The sequence below is a fragment of the Nymphalis io genome, chromosome 11, assembly GCF_905147045.1.
Source record: "Nymphalis io chromosome 11, ilAglIoxx1.1, whole genome shotgun sequence".
NCBI lineage: Eukaryota > Metazoa > Arthropoda > Insecta > Lepidoptera > Nymphalidae > Nymphalis > Nymphalis io.
In genome coordinates this window covers 6,374,661-6,396,384 of record NC_065898.1, presented here as the reverse complement: position 1 = coordinate 6,396,384, position 21,724 = coordinate 6,374,661, and the positions used below count along the sequence as shown (strand labels likewise).

At 32.6% G+C, this 21,724-nt stretch overlaps 4 protein-coding genes across 5 annotated transcripts; 1 reads left to right on the top strand and 3 right to left on the bottom strand.

Annotated features, from left to right (window-relative positions):
- Positions 1-115: 115 nt before the first annotated feature.
- LOC126771543 (calglandulin-like) lies at positions 116-3,968 on the bottom strand. The gene is made up of 4 exons (XM_050491452.1): positions 3,589-3,968; positions 3,345-3,513; positions 440-637; positions 116-364 (listed from the first exon to the last, which is right to left on the bottom strand). Exons 1-4 carry the CDS (start codon positions 3,768-3,770, stop codon positions 260-262), a joined length of 654 nt encoding a protein of 217 aa, XP_050347409.1. The 5' UTR covers positions 3,771-3,968; the 3' UTR covers positions 116-259.
- Positions 3,969-5,160: 1,192 nt separating this feature from the next.
- LOC126771540 (uncharacterized) lies at positions 5,161-6,917 on the top strand. The gene is made up of 5 exons (XM_050491450.1): positions 5,161-5,421; positions 5,492-5,857; positions 5,937-6,168; positions 6,259-6,519; positions 6,667-6,917. Exons 1-5 carry the CDS (start codon positions 5,395-5,397, stop codon positions 6,750-6,752), a joined length of 972 nt encoding a protein of 323 aa, XP_050347407.1. The 5' UTR covers positions 5,161-5,394; the 3' UTR covers positions 6,753-6,917.
- A 77-nt stretch (positions 6,918-6,994) lies between these two features.
- Positions 6,995-14,737, bottom strand: LOC126771529 (uncharacterized). Its single transcript, XM_050491433.1, has 16 exons — positions 14,337-14,737; positions 14,161-14,267; positions 13,639-13,782; positions 13,455-13,540; positions 13,108-13,209; positions 12,868-12,988; positions 12,726-12,786; positions 11,913-12,073; positions 11,559-11,699; positions 11,299-11,448; positions 9,924-10,099; positions 9,650-9,788; positions 9,424-9,552; positions 8,319-8,431; positions 7,744-7,857; positions 6,995-7,242 (listed from the first exon to the last, which is right to left on the bottom strand). The coding sequence occupies exons 2-16, from the start codon at positions 14,264-14,266 to the stop codon at positions 7,030-7,032; spliced, it is 1,956 nt and encodes a 651-aa protein (XP_050347390.1). The 5' UTR covers position 14,267; positions 14,337-14,737; the 3' UTR covers positions 6,995-7,029.
- Positions 14,738-17,870: 3,133 nt separating this feature from the next.
- Positions 17,871-20,438, bottom strand: LOC126771537 (enoyl-[acyl-carrier-protein] reductase, mitochondrial). Of its 2 annotated transcripts, none has more exons than XM_050491442.1 (2): positions 20,066-20,438; positions 17,871-18,845 (listed from the first exon to the last, which is right to left on the bottom strand). In XM_050491442.1, exons 1-2 carry the CDS (start codon positions 20,310-20,312, stop codon positions 17,998-18,000), a joined length of 1,095 nt encoding a protein of 364 aa, XP_050347399.1. In that variant the 5' UTR covers positions 20,313-20,438; the 3' UTR covers positions 17,871-17,997. The 2 variants fall into 2 exon arrangements, with proteins under 2 accessions (XP_050347399.1, XP_050347398.1); XM_050491441.1 differs by lacking the exon at positions 17,871-18,845 and adding an exon at positions 18,952-19,881.
- Positions 20,439-21,724: the final 1,286 nt, after the last annotated feature.

Below are 21,724 nucleotides of genomic sequence, written 5' to 3'. Positions count from 1 at the left end.
CATTTTTTGTCAATATTATATTTCATTCAAATTCCATTGTGATTCAAGCAATAAATTTATTTTAAAAAAATACATTTTTTTCACATTTTTTTCGTATTCTTGTATAATGGGAACGTTTGTTTTGTTAATTGTACATCATAAAGATATTTTGTTATTAAAATTTTACGTAAAATTGTAAAGGAATATTATAATTAAGACATAATCAGTGCATCTTTTGTAAAATATATTACTAAATACAATAATTCTTCTTTCTGAATTTTCACGGTTTATTTTTTGTTGTTACTGGAGTTGGTGCTTTTTCTTCTGTTACAGGTTCTGGCAAAACTGATGGATCTTCATCAGGATTTTCGTACAAATATTGAACCTAATAAAAATAAATTTGTTATTTGTCTCTATGTATTTATTATAGTGTTAATATATACATATATATTTATTTTACCTCTAATTGATAAAGTTCAGGGGCGACACTAAATAAGCTTTCAACGAAATCCTCATAAAAAATATTTCCATTACCACAAACATTCGCATCTCGTAATAGCTCTCGAGTCTCTGATTCACTATATACATCTGCATGAGTTGTTACTATTACTTTAAGGTCATCTGTTTCCAAAAAATTTCGTTTTTCAGTATCGAATACCTATTTATTGAAACAAGTTTATAAAATCAAGAATAAGTGATTAAAATATAAAAGTACAAACATATGTACAATCTTTTTCTTCTTCCTTGCTCCTACTTGCCTTGGGGCCGGCACATCATTCCTTCCACTTCTCTCTGTCACTCATCATCTCATTACTTTCCCCTTTCATACACATATCCTTTCTTACGCAATCCATTTACACTTTCTTCGGCCTCCCCCGTCCTCCATCAACATTTATACTCATCACACTTCTACTATCATGCTTTTCATCCCTCCTCATTACATGCCCATACCTCGCTAATCTATTACTCTTCAACTTGTCATCTATTGGTGCTACTTTCTGACTTCCTGTGATATACTCGTTACGTGTCTTGTCTATTCTAGTTACACCGCACATCCTTTTTAACATTCGCATCTCTGCTACATGCATTCTTTTTAAATCCTCTTTTTTTGCTGCCCAACATTCAGGACCATACATCACGAGAGGTCTTATGACGGTCTTATAAATCTTCCCTTTGATCTTCAAGGACATTCGTGGGTCACAAATAGCCCAGACAACTGTCACCATCTCATCTACCCTGCATTTATCCGGTTCCTCATGTCCCTGTCAATGTAACCCTCGTTCTGGATTGATGAAGCCAGGTAACGAAAGTATAAGCATACTGGTAGATGTACACCATTTAAAGTTATGTGGGAAAAATTGGAGGTACCAACGAAGTCACACAACAGATGTTCCGTTTTGTTTCTGCTAATTTTCAAACCAACTCTCTCCAATCTTTCAAGCCTTATCTCCACGTTGATTGCATTTTCAGCAAGGAGAACAATGTCGTCGCCAAAGAGCATACACCTAGGTCCCTCCTCCTGCATGTCCGATGTCAAAGCATACATAATGAGGAGGAACGAATAAGGGCTTAAAGCCGATCCCTGGTGTAAGCCAATAGGCACATCGAACGCGTCAACGCTGTATTTGGACCGGATGCGTGTACTAGCACGGCTATACATGGCAACTTCTCAGGCACTCTCTTCTCTTTCAAAGCCTACCACAGAACCTCCCGGGGTACTCTATCATAACGCCTACTCGAGATCAACGAAAACTATGTGCAAGTTCTTATGCGCATGTCTGTCCTTTTCACACAGTTGGCGATGCATATTCAAATATGGTTCTGGGTCACCTCACTCTCTTCTCTTATTCGTGTCGCTATCATTTTCTCCTAAATATTCATGGTATCTGGCAAAAGCTTTATACCTCGGTAGTTGCCACAGTCCTGCACATCGTCCTTAATTTTAAAGATGGATAGATGGGACCAGTGAACTGTTACACCATTCATCCGGAACTGCCTTTTTTGGAGCAACTTATTGAAGAAAAAAATTAGCCACTTCCATCCATTCACATTCAGAAACTTCCATACTTCTACAGGTATGCCATCAGTTCCCACAGCTTTCCCATTTTTTTTATCTTGTACAGCCTTTTTCACTTCATCTACTAACTTCTTGCACTAAAAACACTATTATTTGTACGGTGTACTAGCACTCCGCTCCAATCATTCTCTTTGTTCATCAATTTCTCAAAATAATCTCTCCAACGATTTTTAATATCCTCATCATTCGTCAATACCCTTCCTTTTTTATCTTTTACGCATTTTATATGCATAATACCCTTTTCACTCTTTTATCTTGCCTTAGCTAATCGGTACAGCTGTTTTTGTCCTTGAGGGGTTGTTCAATAATATATAAATTAAGTATAACATTTGGCAACCTTCGTCAAGTCCTCAAGTCGTCTATACCGCAATGTTTGAAGACGAAAGTCTTCAACCAATGCGTCTTACCTGCCATGACATACGGTGCCGAAACGTGAACACTAACTGCGGGACTAGTCCACAAATTCAAAGTCGCTCAGCGTGCTATGGAGCGAGCTATGCTCGGAGTATCTTTGAAGGATAAGATCAGAAATGAGATTATCCGGAAAAGAACCGGAGTCACCGACATAGCTTGCAAAATTAGCAGGCTGAAGTGGCAGTGGGCTGGTCACGTATGTCGTAGGACCGATGGCCGTTGGAGCAGACGAGTCCTAGAGTGGAGACCGCGAATCGGCAAGCGCAGCGTAGGGCGCCTCCAGCCAGGTGGACCGACGACCTTAAGAAGGTGGCGGGCACCAACTGGATGCGGAAGGCGGAGGACAGGGAGCTTTGGCGCACCTTGGGAGAGGCCTATGTTCAGCAGTGGACTACGATTGGCTGTTGATTGATTGATTGATTGAAGTTTAACCGGTGTCAATTGTTAGTCCTTCTTTCAAGGACCGGATCGATGGAATTTGTGCTTGTAAATAATTTGTTTTAAGTTGGACCAGAGACATAATAAAATAAATATAAGTAGCTGCCCGAAATATTCCATTGCTGGCCTAAGGCCTCATCTCCTTTTGAGGAGAAAATTTCTCACTCTCATAATTGTTTTACGTGCTCTCTGAGGCCCGGGAGTTCCAACTGCCAGACTCCGGGATGCTACAGAGAATTTTCTGACAGAAAAACCCAAAAACTTTTTACTGGCCTGACCTGGGAATTGAACCCAGGACCTCCGGGTCTGCGGCCTTACATCCACTAGACCAACGAGGAAGTCAAGATTGAATAGTGTCCATATATAGATGACGTATGCTATTTATAAGCCTTTTCCTTACTAGCGTGTTATAATTTTATTTTTTATAATTAAGTACCTTAAATGCTAGTTTTAGCTCATGTTTAATATCAGGCATTAAAATCCATTTATCTAGCATATATATAAACTGATCCTTTGTTATCATTCTTATTATGCCGGCTTTTAATTTTTCAACTTCTTTCATAATTTCTGCATAACTTGGATAATGGAAATTTCGTCTATGATATCTTTAAATAAGATTAATTTACCTTAAGAATCAATATTAATATTTATTATTTTTATTGAAATAACGCATACTATACTTTTTAAGCTCCAAAAATTCTTTTACATTTTCAATAGTTATTACGTTTATAGGTTCTCCGTCATCAATAATTACCCGAGGCTTTGAATTCTCGTCGAACCATTGAATCAATTCAGACAACTGCTCTTCAGTAAAACGCGGTTTCACATTCTGTAATGGATTAAAAACATCGAAGACAGCCATTTTGTTACAGTAAAATAATAATAAACTAACAATTTTTTTAAATAATAATAATGATTAATGTCTATAATAATAGATCATAAAACAATTGACATGTTCTTAAAATTAAAATGTCTTCGCAGAGTTTGTATACGTAAAAAAATTATTAAATATTAATATCTACTGATTTCAAGATAGTTTCTTATCCTCAGTCTTCGTTCTTTTTCTTTTTTCCTTACCTAATTTAATTATAACCCGTAATGATCGGATTTTTGTAATGGCTATGCTATACATTAGAGACCTTTTGCGATTATGAACATGGGGTGTAATAGGTCGGAATTTCAATACTCCAAAACTTCTGAGCTCATTCAACTGAAGTGTTAAGTTATTAAAGTGTATTTTACAGTCCATCCAAAAAAACACATTGTGAATTTAGCGGTTAGCGAAGTAATAGTGGTATATTTTTTTTAGTAGTCGTGATTTGAAATGTTTCCTTGTATGTACATAGTTATCGAATTGATATTTCAACTAGTAAAAATTGATGCTTTCCAATGATAAAATTATATTATTAAATTAACAAATTGAAGGATTATCAAAGGATTAGTTTTATGTTATTGATCTATTTATTTAGTAAGTTGAAGTGGCAGTGGGCTGTTCACACATGTCGCAGAACCGACAACCGTTGGAGTAGACGTGTTCTGGAGTGTAGACCATGCCTTGAAATACGTAGCGTAGGACGCCCTCCAGCTAAGTGGAGTGACGATAGACGCAAAGTGTCTAGCAGCGGATGGCAATTGAGAGCTGAAGATCGAGCTCAGTGGCGTGCATTGGAGAGACCTATGAACCACCTATGACCACTGAACGACAAAGAGTTGATGATGATGATGATAGAAAGAGAGAACCAAGGCAACATGTATGGGGGAAGTATTATATTATACAAAATTAAAACGTGATGGACATGAAAATTAAAAACATTTATTATGTATTAATTTCTTCTTTTTTACCTGTCACATCTGCATTTAATAGTGAGTTTGGATATGACAATAAGATCAAAAAATATATTTCGGTATGATGGTAATATAATTGTTATATTTTCTGTATTCACATAACGGTATTTTCGTTTTTATTATAACCGATCTTGCTTGACGCGATACGACTAATATCAAAACGTCCCAAAAGGGATGTTTTTGACTCATCAATTTGCACGCGCCATATTACCATTTACCCTTTTTTCACATGTATAATGTTATTATTAATTACTATAATATATATCAAATTGTAAATATCTTAAAATAAAGTTGTTTTTAATGTCATAAAATTAATTATTGTATTTCGCAAATGATAACCACCAAGTTGTCATTTGTCAATTATGTGTCACTTCACTTGTCAGTTTTAACCATTTTAATGAAAGTAACGAAAACGAATCTTAAGATTATAAGTTAACATCATTCTAACGCTCTATAAACATTAGTATTTATATTTTATAAGTTAATTTGATTTTTGACTTTTGATAATAAATGCCCAAATGTATATTGATCTGTTAAATGCAATAAATAGATTAATTTATATAGTATATTACAAATACAAATGAACTTTGAGTAATTGCCTTAATTTGAGAAGTGGATGTTATAATCATAACAATTAAATAATGTTTGAATCTGATGACTACGATCAGGTAAAAAAAAAATTTAATTAGTTAATATTTTATAAAAGTTTTTGGAAATTATATGTATTCAAATTTTCAGATTTTGTCCCAGATCGATTTTCCTGACTTGAATGTTAAAATTTCTAAAAATATTCAAGAATCGAAAAAACAAGTGGATTCTGATAATGGTGAAATTGGAAAGGAAGTTTTAAAAAATGATAGATCAGTTATATTTGAAAAAAGTTCTTCAAACAAAAGCAACCAAAATGTTATACGGGACAATTTTGCAAAAAATAAAATCAAAGAAACTAACAATATATCTCCAAAGCAAACAAAAAGAAAGATTATAAATTCTTATTTTGATCACAATAGTAAAAGGAGGTTTCCAGGTCCAGCTGGTCTGTTATCAGGTAACTTTGAGGAGAAAAAAGATGATGATGTTTGTCAAATCGAGCTTCTCTCGCAGGTAATATATCATAATTTGACTAAAATTTACATTTTTTTCCATAAAATCTGTTATATTAATCTAAGAAATTATTTTTAAGGATATAGATTTTGCACAAGGTTACTTGCATGGTAATGTCTTTGAAACTCCACTTTGGAAGAGACTCCTAGAAGACACAGCCTGCTTAAAACAAATAAATTCTATTAAGGCGATAAAACTCCAGGCACTTGCTGGAAACCTCCATAGAAAAAAGGCTCAATTTGTTATAGCTTTTGTTGAATCAGTTGACAGATCGGCTATTGACCCATTAATAACGCTTAGAGATAAAACAGGTGAGTTCAATTGTATGTCAAAATATATTAAAACAGATTGGTTTACTTGATGAACATTTTGAACATAATTAATGTTTTCTTTATTTTAAGGAAATATAAAATGTACTCTTCATAGAGATGCATGGACAGCATTTTCCGCATATATTGTATCAGAATATTGTGCTGTTGTCCTCTCAAAACCAACCGTTCTTACAACAGGTAGTGCATTCAAGAAACATTACTTAAATATAACATTGAGTAATATTGAAGTTATATACAGTTCAGCTCAAATAAATCATAACGAAACATTACCAGATGGATGGCAAAAAATTTGTGAGGAAGAATATACTATTATCAAAATAGAGAAATCAGGTATTCATAAAAATCCCCGTTTTTATTAAATGAATAGTAAGCCTTTTATAATTACAAATAGGTTAAGATGACTATTTCAGAATGTATATTTAAAATATAAACATAATTAATTTCAATGATATTGACTTGATTTTTGTATTGTTTCAGAAAAAAATTCTAACAATTACTCAATTACAGATGATATCGATTTTATAGAAGATCTTGATGATGTGTTTTCTAATGATCTATTTTAGCATTGTTTATTAAAAACATAAACTAAGGGCTGACAAGTATAACAGCTTACAAATGATATGATCAAAGTTTAAACTGAAAATTAAACTGTCATAATCATTTGGATATATTCATACAAAGTATTAAAGTTATCTATTCTATTAATAGAATGTTTTGCCTGGATTGTCATACATTGGTGATTTTAACTCAAATGTTTTTAAGTCATAGTTTCTGAAAGTGTATACATATAATTTTTTTATGGTTATAAATAAATACCTAATTCTTTATGTCAATTCTTTATTATTTTGTCTTAATTTTTATATGTTTGGATACAATGTGTTTTGAGAGTGTTGCTGCATGAAAATATGTACTTGGGCACATTTTGCATTTAAAAACAGCTTTTAAAAACTTTTTACTATCATTGGGGGTTGCCTCGGAACCTTTATCTACTTTTTCATGCTCATAATGTGTTTTAATATGCTTGAGGCAATTATTTAGTTTTGTAAATAAGGACTGAAACAAAAATTTCGTAATTAGCTTCAACACACATATCTTAAAAAAATACAATAATTCCTTTTTGTTTAAGACATACATTAAAAGAATCTTGACAACATATTTATTATGAGCAATAAACCAACAAATTTTAAATTTTAACAAGTTTTATTTCATCAATGTTACCAAATTGTCAATCATATCAAATATTAAGCTTATTGGTGTAAAAAAAACTGCTTGAATTTGAACTGCTATTCACTTTCCAATGTGAAATTCATTTGTATTAATTTAAATACATGAACAAGTTTAGCTATCGTTTTTTTATAATATGTTATTTAAAGCAAGAGTATCTGCTCTTCTCAAAAGCACAAGAAGCTTCTTGTATTTTATTAAATTTAATAGATATCCCAAGCAGGTGAAAATATTTCACATTTCAAAAGTAATTGAAGACTTTTTTTACAGATTTATTTGTAAAAGGTTTAAATACTAGTATTTAATTATGCCTAGACATGATATACTCACATGACATTGGTTACACATATACTGGTTGTCTTTACCAGAATTAACTATTGTATATGAATTATTTGAGTTTCCTGCATCTATAGTTAACACATCATCCGTTTCCATGCATTCAGTCTGTAAAAAAAGTGTTAAAATAGAATAAAAAATATTCTCTTTTAAATGAGTTCTTTAAAAACACTATGTATCGCCTATTCCAAACAGGTGTAGGAAAATAAAATTTAAACAACTTTGACATTGAATTGAAACTTAAGGATAATCTATGATATTCATTATGAAATCGCGAAAAAATCTCGCTTTGATTGTCGATGTTGCGAAGTTGTTTTCGGAATTTTGAAATAAAATTTAAGTGAATATAATAATAGTAATTAAATGGAAAAGTTTTTTATTTTTTTTAAAGAACTGTTTTCAGCGCACAATATTAGAGCTATTAGCAAATCGCATGGAATATACAAATCTAAGGTTAGTTTCCTCCTTTCGTAAAGAAAGGATTCCATTTAATTACTCCTTCAATTGGAATAGACTATATAGTTGAAAGAAATTTTGCTTATCAATTTGTTTAATTTTTTGTAGATTACCTCTTGATGCAATCGAAGACCTTCTTCAGTTTTATATACTGCTGCACAGGCACTACAAGCATATACCAGTTTCTGATGAATATTAACATCGGTCATTTCTTTTATTGGAATATCTATGAACAGAGAAAATACTTTGTTTCAAATGTTATTTATAAGAATCAATTTTAGAAGCTTGTTGACTTCAAATAAAATAATTGATTAAAAAAATATGCTAAGCAGTGCTTTTAGTTACATTACTATAAGAAACTTACTAGTTGTTTTATAAACTAGTAATAATTTTTATTACTTTTTAATTTTATGTTAATTATTAGCAGTGTTTGTTGCGTAGGCTCTAGATAGATTAAAAAGCTTTGTAAATATCAGGCCAGCATTACATGGTGAATGCATGTTGGTAAAATGTACTAAAATTTTCAGTGGGGATATTTGTGTCTTTTTTTAGAGAATTTTCCAATTTATCGTAGTCTACAGCTTCATAATTAATACGTTTTTTGGGTGGTGGATTGTATTTTTTTATTTCAAGATAGATTTGCTTATGATCTGATATATCTGAATCCAGTAAAGCCATATGAAAATTATTTGTTCTGAGATTTGTTGATACATGGTCTATTATCGATTTTGTGTTTGTCGTTTCCCTAGTACATAAACGTTCATCTATATCATTAAGTATTTGATGGCCACACTCTTGTAAAAGTTTTTTGTACGATTTAGCTTTTCTGTTTATATTAAGAAGGTCAATATTGAAATCACCAATTACTATTGCTCTTTTTCGTTGTTGTAATTGAAAATAATAATCATTTAAAAAAGAGTTAAAATTTGTGTCACCAGGATTGTAAACAACTCCTATTTCCAGAGAGTATTTTTCAAGTAAAATCCACAAATAATTATTGCCGTTTATGTATGATGATTCCGTTTGTCTATGATTTAAGTCATTGTGTACAAGCAAGGGTCTAACATCTTGGTCTCTTGTGCTTGTAATAATACTGGATAGTAAATAAAATTAAGTATTTTTAAAATATTGTTAAGGAAAAGGAGGTAAATTTTCCTTAGCATTTTGTTACAGTTTATATAAGTTATTAAAAATATTTCTTCATGTATTCACACTTACGTCTTTTGTTCAGTGTTATTGAAATTCTTATTATGCCATCCACACCTTTCATTTCCCTTATATGAATATGCAAGAAATTGTCATCATCTGCATCTCTATTTCTTTGGTTCAGATCATCGTTTTCTTCATCTAAAAAAATTATCATAATAAAAAAAAAAAATAATGAAATTTATACAATTAAATCAATTAAACAAAAGTAATTAAAAATAGTTAAAAATGATGTTACCTTCAATAGACATTCGTAACATATCAGGTATATACATAAAACCAATTTTGCCTCCATTCTTTACAACCTGGCCAGTTACAAGTGTAGGGATGGTCTCTGTATACATTTGACCAGACTGTTCATATTCTTGTATGACTACCTAAAAGTTTGGTGGTTAATAAATTTTATTGAGATTTCTGCAACTACATAACACATTCATAGGATATAGCATTTTTTTATTTGTCTTTACATTAAATATGAGCAATAAGATTGACAATTGAAGACCAATGTCTACCTTAGTAATAAGCAAGCGTCTTTCCATAACAGTTGGTTTGAAGGCAGGTACACGTAGCAGTTGCTCGACAACAATTTCTGCGGCCGTAACATCTTTCATACTACATTTCTCAGCATTACCACTTAGTGCTTCTTGAATTAAATTGTCAAATTTGGTTTCATCCAAACTTGTGTTACCTACATTAATGTAAGAAATATATAAATTTTGTTTTTAATGTTATCTATTTAAAATTAAAAAAAAATACTAATTTAGTTAATGCTTGATGTGTTTACACTAAAGAAATGTAAGAAATTGTGCTTGCCTTAGTTTTGAAATATATTTTGATTAAAAGTTAAATCATTATTGTTATCATTTGCTTGCCCTTATATGGATAATGATAGATGATAAGTTATATTAGGGTGGCTAAAATGTCAGACGGAGGCCGACAAGATGCCGACGTCACCGCCAACGGCCCATTGCGCTATGAGGTCGACAGCCTCAAGGAAGGGCCGTCAAGCGTCAAGGAGCGCCTTCCACCTGGGGTCGCCAACGTCGATCGGCCCCGACCCCTAACGGAGGCAAAAAAGTTGGCTAATGCCGGCCGCCTTCTCGTCGGCTGAAGCTCAGCCAGGGTCACACTCCAGGAGCAGCGCCCGTTGCGCTGCTTCAGATGTATGGGCCTTGGTCAAACGAGGGCGCTCTGCCCGTCGAAAATGAAGAGAGTAGGCCTCTGCTACCGCTGTGACTCTGACGGCCACAAATCGTCGGGTTGCACGGGCTCCCATCACGAAAAAAGAGGTGGTCCCCGGCACCCGGACCACGCCAAGAATAATCGACGGAAGCGGCCAGGCAACTGAGGAAGCTAATACTCAATCAAAATGAGTACAACAAATATTAGCTTCCTACAGTAGAACGTCAACTACTCCGCTGGAGCCCAGAACCTATTGCTGCAGTCTATGGCGAAGTGGCAGATAGACTTAGCGGTGGCCTGTGAGACATACTTCATCCTTCCCCTACGGTGGCGGTTCTCTCGAGAAGCAGTATTTCCGCTTTAGCGTCCTCTCCTCTCACCCATCGAGAGAGGCTCGGGCTACGTTTTGGCGGGGTGGAGGGAGTACGCGGTCGTCGGAACGTACTTCTCCCTCAGCTGCAGCTTAGCTTACCGTCAGTTCAAAAAGGATCTCCAGCTCTTTTATCCGTCCGCCTATGGTCCCTTGCTCCGTGATAGACGACGCAGTGGCTCCACCACTAATCACGGAGCTAGAAATGGAAATGGTCCTCGGCCGCTTGAGGGCCAAAAAACGCGGCGCCATGTATTTAATTATATAATACTCTTGAGAAAAGTTATTATACTTTTTCAGAGTATAAGTATGCTGGCAGTAAAAATTATACTCACATGGCTGTATTTGCTGGGCATCCTGTCCTGTTTTGATTGAATTTGATTGTTTTGATGTTCTACTTGTATTATAGGCTTTTTCCGTCTTCACACTTGCCACTAATTTTTTACCATGTATAGTTCTACCTAATACTATTTGAGGTGGAATGTCTGAAATTATTTTTAGTTTATATTTAGAGATTAAATAAGTAAATTTTGTAAATATAATATACTAAATATTTATTGAAATATTTATCTTGTAATTGTATAAAATATATTACCTTTGAAAGAAAAGCTTGTTTTTATTTTTAGAGCATTATTGTCTCTTTTAACTGATGTATTTTTCACAGAATTAAGTCTAACATAGTCATGTCCATTTTCAGTTAATTCTTCTTCATAAACTAACGCAGGCATACTTATATCTGTAAATAATAATAATTAATTGATATAGTCAATTTCTATTTTATTTTGTAAAACACCTTTATATATAAATATATAGTAAATTATTTCCTAATTTAAGTAAAATGCACTATAAACAATAAATAATATGTAATATTTAATGAATATATAATCATTTTTCATTTAGTAGGTTGTTGTAAGTAATCTAAAGAAATAGTTAATAGTATTAAGAGAACCTTGTTCATTGTCATGATACGACAATGTTTCCTGTGAGTTTTCTTCATTATCTTCATCACCTGCATCGTCAATGACATAGTTTACTAGTTCTTCAGCATTTTGTTCATGTACTAAATCAGAATTCTCATAAGAAACATTTCCATTTTCAGTTTTAATAGAGCTGTGATAGAAACATTCAAAAATTCAATTCTTGTCAAATATATAGGTTAAATATACATTGAATACATATGTAATTGACTGCCTCGTTGGTCTAGTGGCTTGATATAAGGCCGCAGACCCGGAGGTCTGGGTTCAATTCTCAGGTCGGGTCAATAAAAAGCTATTGGGTTTTTCTGTCAGAAAATTCTCAGTAGCAGCCTGGAGTATGGAAGTTTGTACTCTTTGCCTCGGAAAGCACGTTAAGCCGTTGGTCCTGCGCCTGAACTCTTTCCGGTCGTGTTGGATTGCCGTCCCATCGGACTATGAGAGTTAGGGAATAGAGAGTGCACCTGTGTTTGCGCACACACTTGTGCACTATAATATCTCCTGCGTAGTTGGCTAATCTCTCTTGAGATTGGCCGCCGTGACCGAAATCGGTCTGAAGGACATTATTATTATTATTAATAATAATGTACATATATTTTTTAATAGCCTTTAACAAGTAGTCTTGTCGTTTTAACTAAAGTGTATTCTAATAAAGTTATTTTCTCCCAACTAATCATATCACTTGTGTCTTTATTAACTATAATTAAATTGATAATTTTACATTAGTAAGCAAACAAATACCTAGGTTATACCTAATAGTTATTAAATAATTAAACCATTACAGATACCTTGCAAGAGCCTCTTCATTGTTATCAGCATAAATTTCATTTTTCAACTTTTCAATTAATTCTGAAATTGATATTGTTATTACAAATATGTATTACTATGTAATTTATACTTGAAATTATGATGTCATCTATATATACATACTTTCGTCTTCTGTGATGTCATGTAGTCCCATATTGTCCAATAAAAATATTTTTTCACTTATTTCTAATAATATCCAACCTTTTTTTTCTAAGAGTTGATACTGCTCATCACTAAGAGTTATCTATAACCAAATTATATAATTATAATTAATAAATACATTTATTCCTTTAAATGAAAAATTTAAATTTCATAATAATAATAGTTAATAATCACTTATAAGAAATAGAAAATTATGCATACCTCAGTACAATCATCATTTTTGCTGTCACAATTTTCATCGACAGGTCTACTTTCATCAGTGTCTGATTTTTCTTTGTTTTCATTAACATTATCTTGATCCATCTGCCAAAAAATTTAAATCCCTTTATAACTTGTAATGTTTACACTTAATTTAAACACACTTTACTTTTCTATTTTTCCAGTTATTATGCTTATTCATATTATAAATAAGACAAAACAATTACACATTCACAGATTATAAAAAGGTTACAGCCAATTTTAGGCAATTTGAATATAATAAGGCTCAAATATCAAAAAAAAGAGCCATAAAAAAAGTAGTTAAAATGGTAAAAAAAATAATATTGTACCTGTTCCTCCTTTTCATTTTCTACTGCTTGCAGCAAGTAACTATTTGTGTACATATTGCTTTCTCCTTCCGGTATAACAAATTGATCTAAAAAGGAATTACGGTTCTTAGAATAATATTATTTAAGAAAATTAATTAAAATTGATTTAATTAAAATGAGAATTTTTTATGAAAACAAATATTACCAGATACAGAAATGAGTTCAGCTGAATTATCCACATCAACATAAAACTGTTGTGGGTTGACATCATACACAGCACAGGGTTGTGTTCCATCAAGTACCTCTTTACCATCTTCAACTTGAGTCAAATACTGGACAGGTCTGTTAACTAATGAATGAATATATAATTATATTTTTATTAAATAGAATAATGATTTTTATTTTGACTTATTAATTATTTTTAGCTCTCTGGCGCAGATGTACAAGGAGACCTGAACCCATCTGAACTGGGAAGAGGGTTTGAACAAAGAAGAAGAAGGAAGAATGATTTTTTTATTGCATGGATATTTTTAATGAACGGATTGAAAAGCTTTATAACACACGCTTTGAATGTTTAGAAACTTCTGTTTTGTTACGATTTTTAGGTTATTTTTAATACAAGAGCATTAGATGGATATCCATAGGAAAAAATCGTTTTATAATCAACAATAGTTGACTTATTCTATGTAGTACAAAACTAAGGTAAGTTACACATGTAGACGCTTACCAGTAAGAAATGTGCCATCATCTTGAACAACGAAAAATTGATTAGCATCATTATCTGTACTATTGATTGGTAGGTACTCATAAGTCTCGTAAGCGCTTTTATCCATTCTAAAACAATTGATTATTTTATAAAAACAGCATGATAGTCACTAAAGGATATAAATTTATATAACTAACCTGAACTCAATTTATCAGTTTATGTCGATTTAAATAGCACTCATAAAATGCATGTCATTATTGTTTGGAATAAGCATAAGATTACAATAAATATATTGATAAATAATTATTTTTTGTAGTTTAACATCATTACGAGTTACAGTGAGGAATTTCAAACATAAATTATTAATTAGGTACTTTTGTATAACTGTATTGTCACTGTCACATACTAAGTACTAACACGAAGTGCGGTACTACCAACAATTTAAAAATTTTAGTGACATAAAATCAAAACAATAAAAGCTAATGCTGAATCACAAACACGGTTTCGAGAATGTAGATTATAGAATGACGAAACGATCTAGAATTTCACTAACACGAAGCCTCCTTATCTGAAATCGTTTGAAACGTATTGAAGTACTCTGTAGAACGCTGAATGCTCGTTTTTGCCTTTTGCACATCAATAACGATATGCCAAGCGCGAGTTGTAAAATCAATGTTATAAAAAATAAGTCATAGAAAACAAATTTATTAATAAAGTTTATGTATTTATACTTATATTTACTGTTTCTGTTTTTATTAAATACTTAATTCCAAGATTTCATACGAGTTATGCTCTCAAGTTTCACCCGAGGTCTATTTTGGATTAAACTACATGACTGTTTTACAGGATGAACAAATGATAAATGAATAAAGACTAGGGATAAGCATCAAACAATTAACAAGTGCATTATAATGAACGTTATGAAAAAATCGATGTTGATAATTCGTCAGAGTTTTTTAATAGAAAATAAAGCATATTTTACATTATTATTATCGACAACGTAGTCAATGTTGCAATTGGAAAAATAGCATGTGACAAAACATCGTAGACAGAGAAAGTTTCTCTGTCAACGCAAAATATACATCGCTATTACCTGTAGGTACCGACATAAAGAAAATATTTAAATTAATTTGTTACCATAGAGAACTATTACCTACTATAGGGAATTTGTTACTTAAGTTTTGGTTCTGTAAACTTATTGCGGTGGCAAATTACTCACTGTTATCATTATTATTAAATTTTGTTGTTGAATTTAAGTACGGTAGATTCTATTTTTAATTTATAAACTTTCCAAACTTTACTATAATAATGTCAAGTATCTAACACCTTAAGTACATACACACACATATTAGTATAAAGGACAGAATTCGAATTACAAAGCATGTAGTAAGCCAGCCGTGACTATATACAATGCACACAGCATCGTACAGAATATATTGGTTTAATTTAGCCTTATTTTGGTTAATCCTTTTTGTACTACATTGTAAGTCTTATTGAATTAATACAAAGTTAATTACACCTGTTATAAGATTAACCTAAGTAATGTTTATTTGCAATAACTAGCTATTACTATATTTTATTTATTTAAAAACTTTTTTGACCACCACATTGTGCAGTAGGACAAAAGGCGGACTTAATGCCTGAAGGTATTCTCTACCAGTCAACCTTTAGGCTAAGCAGAAATTCATGAAGGCGGTAATTAATAATCAAAAATATACATACATACAAATATAACAACAACAAAGAAAATAAAAAACAGAGCTATAATATATATGAATAATAATGCATTATAGATGTTAAAGATGAAGGGAACTAAGAACTTTCTGACAAAATATGCTCTTTTTTTTTTATAGAATAGGAAGGCGGACGAGCATATGGGCCACCTGATGGTAAGTGGTCACCAACGCTCTTAGACATTGGTATTGTAAGAAATGTCAACCATCGCTTACATATCCAATGCGCCACCAACCTTGGGAACTAAGATTTTATGTCCCTTGTGCCTGTAATTACACTGGCTCACTCACCCTTCAAACCGGAACACAACAATATCAAGTATTGCTGTGTTGCGGTAGAATATCTGATGAGTGGGTGGTACCTACCCAGACGAGCTTGCACAAAGCCCTACCACAAACCACGGTAGATGAGTCCGTTTGCTCACGGAGATGAGTCTTGAAAGAAAATTTTGAGGTGGCTTATCTTATATTTTCAGGTACTTTGTTCCATAATCGGACAGCTTAAACGGAATAAGAATTAGAAACGAAACCAGAAGTATGAATAGAAACAAAAAAAAGGTAAGAATCATTAGAGCGCAGCTGACGATTGTGATTATCGCACAAAAATTTGAACATCCCTTTCAAATAATCAGGAGAGAGAGGGTCAAAGAGAATAGAGAAAAGAGAAGAATAGTAAACCATTTTGATTATTACGATACTGAGAAATATGATCGAACTTACGAAGATAGAAGATGAAGCGCATAGAGTTATTTAAGAGACGGTCAAGTTTATTCAGATGAATTTCGTTAAGATCGGAATAACATACGTTTGCATAATCAATTATGGGAAAGACCAAAGCGTGCGCAAATAATATCTTAGTCTTGATGGGAAGGAAATTTCGAAGTCGATTGAGGCACCTTAACGTGGTTGTGACTGAGCGGCTGATTTCAGAGATATGCACAGACCAGCTTAATGTGGAATCAATATGAAGACCAAGGTCTTTTACATGATGGCGGTAAGGAATATACTGGTGGTAGGGCTTTGTGCAAGCTCGTCTGGGTAGGTACCACCCACTCATCAGATATTCTACCGCAAAACAGCAATACTTGATATTGTTGTGTTCCGGTTTCAAGGGTGAGTGAGCCAGTGTAATTACAGGCACAAGGGACATAAAATCTTAGTTCCCAAGGTTGGTGGCGCATTGGCTATAAGCAATGGTTGACATTTCTTACAATGCCAATGTCTAAGGGCGTTTGGTGACCACTTACCATCAGGTGACCCATATGCTCGTCCACCTTCCTATTCTATAAAAAAAAAAAAAATATTGATGTCATTGAACAGAACGGGAGGTACAGATGATAAGCCCAGATTAGTGACAAGGCGTGACCTACCAATAACGATCGCCTGACATTTAGATTTTTTTTTTATAGGATAGGAAGGCGGACGAGCATTTGGGCCACCTGATGGTAAGTGGTCACCAACGCCCCATATACATTGACATTGTAAGAAATTTTAACCATGGCTTACATCACCAATGCGCCACCAACCTTGGGAACTAAGTTGTTATGTCCCTTGTGCCGGTAATTATACTGGATCACTCACCCTTTAAACCGGAACACAACAATACCAGGTACTGCTGTTTTGCGGTAGAACTGACTGCTGCTAATCTAACTGCTTGCTTGCGGCCGCGAACATATGAGGAAAACCACTCCAGAACTGATGATGAAAACTTGAGATGCTCGAGTATAGCAAGGACAATATCATGATCAACCATGTTAAAGGCATTGGAGAAGTCGATTAAGACTAAAATGGTGACCATTCGATTCTCCATGCCATCCCGAACATCTTCCGTGACCTTTAGAAGAGCGGTAGTAGTGCTATGACCGGACCGAAAACCAGACTAAAATAAACTAAGACATTTATTTTTCTGTTGTATATTATTTGCTATAATTAATAGTTTCATAAGAGTAGTCACAATCAGGAGTAAAGCTTGACGAAAATAATAATTATGAATAAATAGACATAACATTTTAATAATTTAATTTAAATAAATAATTTATAATATAATCATTTGATTTACAAAAAAAACATTCAATTTTAAATTTATTTAAATAATTTTTGTTTTTAATAAAAAATCCCAATTTAATTATGTTAAAGTAAAATCAAATACGTAACTGTTAGTAGAAAATGCTTCACAAATAACAGTATTTCTAAATGCATGTACATAATTTTTAAGTTCCAAGGGTTGATAAGAAGGTGCTCTAAATTTTCCAATCACCATTAGTTTTATAATATTATTCATCATTACATCTTTTTCAATTACACCAGCATAAGCATCCCATTCCGAAAGATGAAATCTATTAAATAACACGTCACCGCGTACAATATGTTTCGCAATTGGTATATGAAAAGCAGATCCGTAGTATACTATGGTACCACTGTTCTCGAGAAGTCTTAACATTACATCTTCAAACCTACCACCTAAGCAGTTTAAAGCTAATACAGGTCTAGATAATGATGTATTAAATGTTGTAAGTTCTTCAGCCTCTTCAAGAGTGTGTACGGCTGTTGCACCGATACTCAAGAGATGTTCTTTTACAAATTCATAATTACAATGATTAGCAACAATGTTGAAAGTATTAATGTCCCAAGCCTTACAAAGCTGTATTACACACTGTCCACAGGCACTATTGGCAGCATTTTGTATGACTGTTTCACCTGGTTTGATCTTTCTAAAATCTTTTAACATTCTATATGCCATACACGGAGCGATAGTTAACATGGATGCTTCGGGAAGAGGGATATTAGGGGATATAACGTGGACATCTCTTTCATGATATATGCCGTAGTACTGCCAGGTTCCAAGACCCCTTGAAGTTAGAACTACACGCTCACCGGGATCAACAGTGCAAACTTTATTACCGATTTCAACTACTTCACCAACCCCTTCATCACCAGGTACACAAGGTAAATGTGGCAGACAATGATTTCTACCTGAAAGTAAAACAATGTGAACAGTAACATTTTGTATTATATATATTATCTATTCCAAAACTACAATATAACAATAAGAATGTGGAATCATATGAAATGAAACAAGTTATGTTCCTCTGTTTATTTTTTTACAATAAATTATGATATATCACATATATTTAAACTATATATAAAGTTATCTATGAATTAAAATCTAAAATGTATTTGCAGCCAGCAAAGCCTTGTGTTGTAAGTGCATTTGCAAGAGCTTCCTTATATTCTTCAAATTTTACCATCTTATAAATGGGACCCTTTAACTTTTTTTCACACATTAAACTTATAATATCTTTCATCATGACCTCTTTTTCATCGGCAGAGGCTTTTTCATTCCATGCTGTCATCCAAAATCCATGAAAAGAAATGTTTTTAAAAATAAGTGCTGCATTTGGAATGCTGACTGGTTCTCTAGACATTGCACCATATGTAACCATAATACCAGATTTCTGCAAATGTCTTGTTAGTTCTAATGCACTTTTTCCTCCTACACAATTCAGTGCTAATGATGGTCTATCTACTTTGTTGTCCTTAAATATAGTAGTACTACGTAATTCTTCTTCAGTGAGTACATATGTAGCTCCTAAACTCTCGAGGTACTTCTTCAATTCATTAATTTCAGGTCGATTTCTGACTATGTTTATATTTTTCACTCCCCATGCTTTGCAAAGTTGTATAATGTTTTGACCACAGGCACTGTTTGCTCCATTTTGTATTACAACAAGACCATCACGGACAGGCTTAAAATCTGATAGCATTCTATATGCAGTACAAGGGTTAACTGTAAGAGTTGCTGCTTCAACTATTCCTAAGTCTTTTGGAATCACTCGTAAAACATCTTTTGTAAAAATACCAATATTACGCCATGTACCCTTGGCTGGTTTAGTGATAATAACTCTATCTCCTGGACACATGTCAGATATTTCATTGCCGATATTTTCTATAACACCTACACCTTCATTTCCTGGTATTATAGGTAGATTTATTTTTACGGGATATTTTCCTAAAATATATAATTATGTTAATATAAAACAAGTTACAAAAAATATTAATAACAAGATAAATATAGAAAAAATACCTTATGCTAATCTCCATGTAAATAAAAACGAGTTAATATGTATTTCACTTCAGTGTATTATAGATTATTTTTATATACTATATATTTGAATATAAGATAAATATATTACCTTGAATTGTATTAATATCTGCCGGGTTGACCGGAGCTGCTAGCATGCGCACTAGAACTTCTTGGCTTTTAAGAGGTGGCACTTCTAATTCCCTGAATTTAACTACTTGGATTGGATCACCAAATTCACAATAATACAGACTTTTTGACATTAGATTTCGTGAAATGTTAAGAAAACTCGAGCTGCTTGTTATATTCAAGGTTTTCACACCACATATAAATTTACGAGTCAATCGTAAAAAAGGCATTGCGCTGAATAGTATTTAATGATTTACAACTCATATAACATATGAAACTGAAACTGTTTTTTATACGTTATCCGTTCTTATTTTTTATCATATTATCATCAACTAAGCTGAGAGTTGACAGGTGACAGGTCAAGTCAACAACAACTGTGAAGATTAGTTACGTTTTCTAAACAATGAGGACTTAGTACATACCAGCTACCAACTACCAGCTATTCAATAATTTGAATTTTTAACACAAATGAAAAGAATATTACAAGCAACAATAAAATGTAATTTGTGCTTTATATATTATGAGACTGTAAATGTAGGTGTAGTAAAATAGGTTATTATCGAATATAATTGAAACGTAGACATATAAACTAATAGACGCAATGACGATTTCCTTCTCACTTACACAAGAAAGAGAGCGAAAATTACGTTACAAATGGTTTAGACAAAGATAGAATTATCAAATCTTTTGTCCCTTATCGCGTTACCAGTTTTAGTGTTTATTTCGCTACTCAAGTAGCGAAACAAAGTTGACAGTTGGTGCGTTCATTGTGTTTATTGTTCAATTTTTGCTTAATTTTATGTTAGAAAACGATTCTAATCAAATAAAAAAGACAGAAAAACAATCCTTATATCATATCGAAGGCTATACAATGGTGTATTATTTCATGTTAAAGTGATAGCAAGAAGAAAATTGCGGGCGTGTGATTTCACGCGTAAGTATGACGATTTTGTCTTTAAATATAGTTTCTCAGTGATGTGTATTTATGCCATAGCATGACGGAACCTTATATTGCATTAAATTCCTGAAGATAATAGGATTTTCTAGTTTTTATCATTTATAATCTATAACTAATTATTATGTAAGTGCTGCCAGCGTCAGCTAAAAAAATGTCCCGATTTTCGATAAAAAATATCGACTTGTCAACAATGTAAACAAATAAATACGGAGTCAAATAATAACCTAAAGTGCTTCGTTATATGTAAATATGTTATTTTAATTTATTCGTTCTCCTATTTATAATTTCCAAACGACAACATTATTTAACATTCTTCATGAATTTATAATATTATTAGATTCCGAGTCAAGAGGTTAACATAGAAATATATGTGGCAACCATTCTTTATTAATAATTTTTATTGAGTGTTTTAGATTTCAACATCTGACGAGAATGCTAATCCAGTACCATATAAAGATACTGAAGTACTATTGATAACGGAAACAAAAGCAAACAATGCAACGGTTTTTGGGTGTAGTTGGAAAACAAAACATATTTTTATTAAAAAAATGTATAACAATTATTAAAAAGTAAAATTTAATAACCTCATTTTGTTTTAATTAAATCCTGAAAATTATTTATCTCCCAAAACAGGGAATGCAGTTACTATGGCAACATTATACAAACACATTTACATCTCTGTCT

Coding starts and splice junctions, on each gene's coding strand:
- LOC126771543 (XM_050491452.1), bottom strand. CDS start 3,770: ATGGCTGTCTTCGATGTTTTTAATCCATTACAGAATGTGAAACCGCGT. Junction 3,514..3,588: donor GAATTTTTGGAGCTTAAAAA/GTATAGTATGCG, acceptor TCTTATTTAAAG/ATATCATAGACGAAATTTCC. Junction 365..439: donor CTGAACTTTATCAATTAGAG/GTAAAATAAATA, acceptor TATTTTTATTAG/GTTCAATATTTGTACGAAAA.
- LOC126771540 (XM_050491450.1), top strand. CDS start 5,395: ATGTTTGAATCTGATGACTACGATCAG. Junction 5,858..5,936: donor AAATCGAGCTTCTCTCGCAG/GTAATATATCAT, acceptor ATTATTTTTAAG/GATATAGATTTTGCACAAGG. Junction 6,169..6,258: donor AACGCTTAGAGATAAAACAG/GTGAGTTCAATT, acceptor CTTTATTTTAAG/GAAATATAAAATGTACTCTT.
- LOC126771529 (XM_050491433.1), bottom strand. CDS start 14,266: ATGGATAAAAGCGCTTACGAGACTTATGAGTACCTACCAATCAATAGT. Junction 12,989..13,107: donor AAAATGATGATTGTACTGAG/GTATGCATAATT, acceptor ATTTGGTTATAG/ATAACTCTTAGTGATGAGCA. Junction 9,553..9,649: donor GTTACGAATGTCTATTGAAG/GTAACATCATTT, acceptor TAATTTTTTTAG/ATGAAGAAAACGATGATCTG.
- LOC126771537 (XM_050491441.1), bottom strand. CDS start 20,312: ATGCCTTTTTTACGATTGACTCGTAAATTTATATGTGGTGTGAAAACC. Junction 19,882..20,065: donor AGATATTAATACAATTCAAG/GTAATATATTTA, acceptor TATATATTTTAG/GAAAATATCCCGTAAAAATA.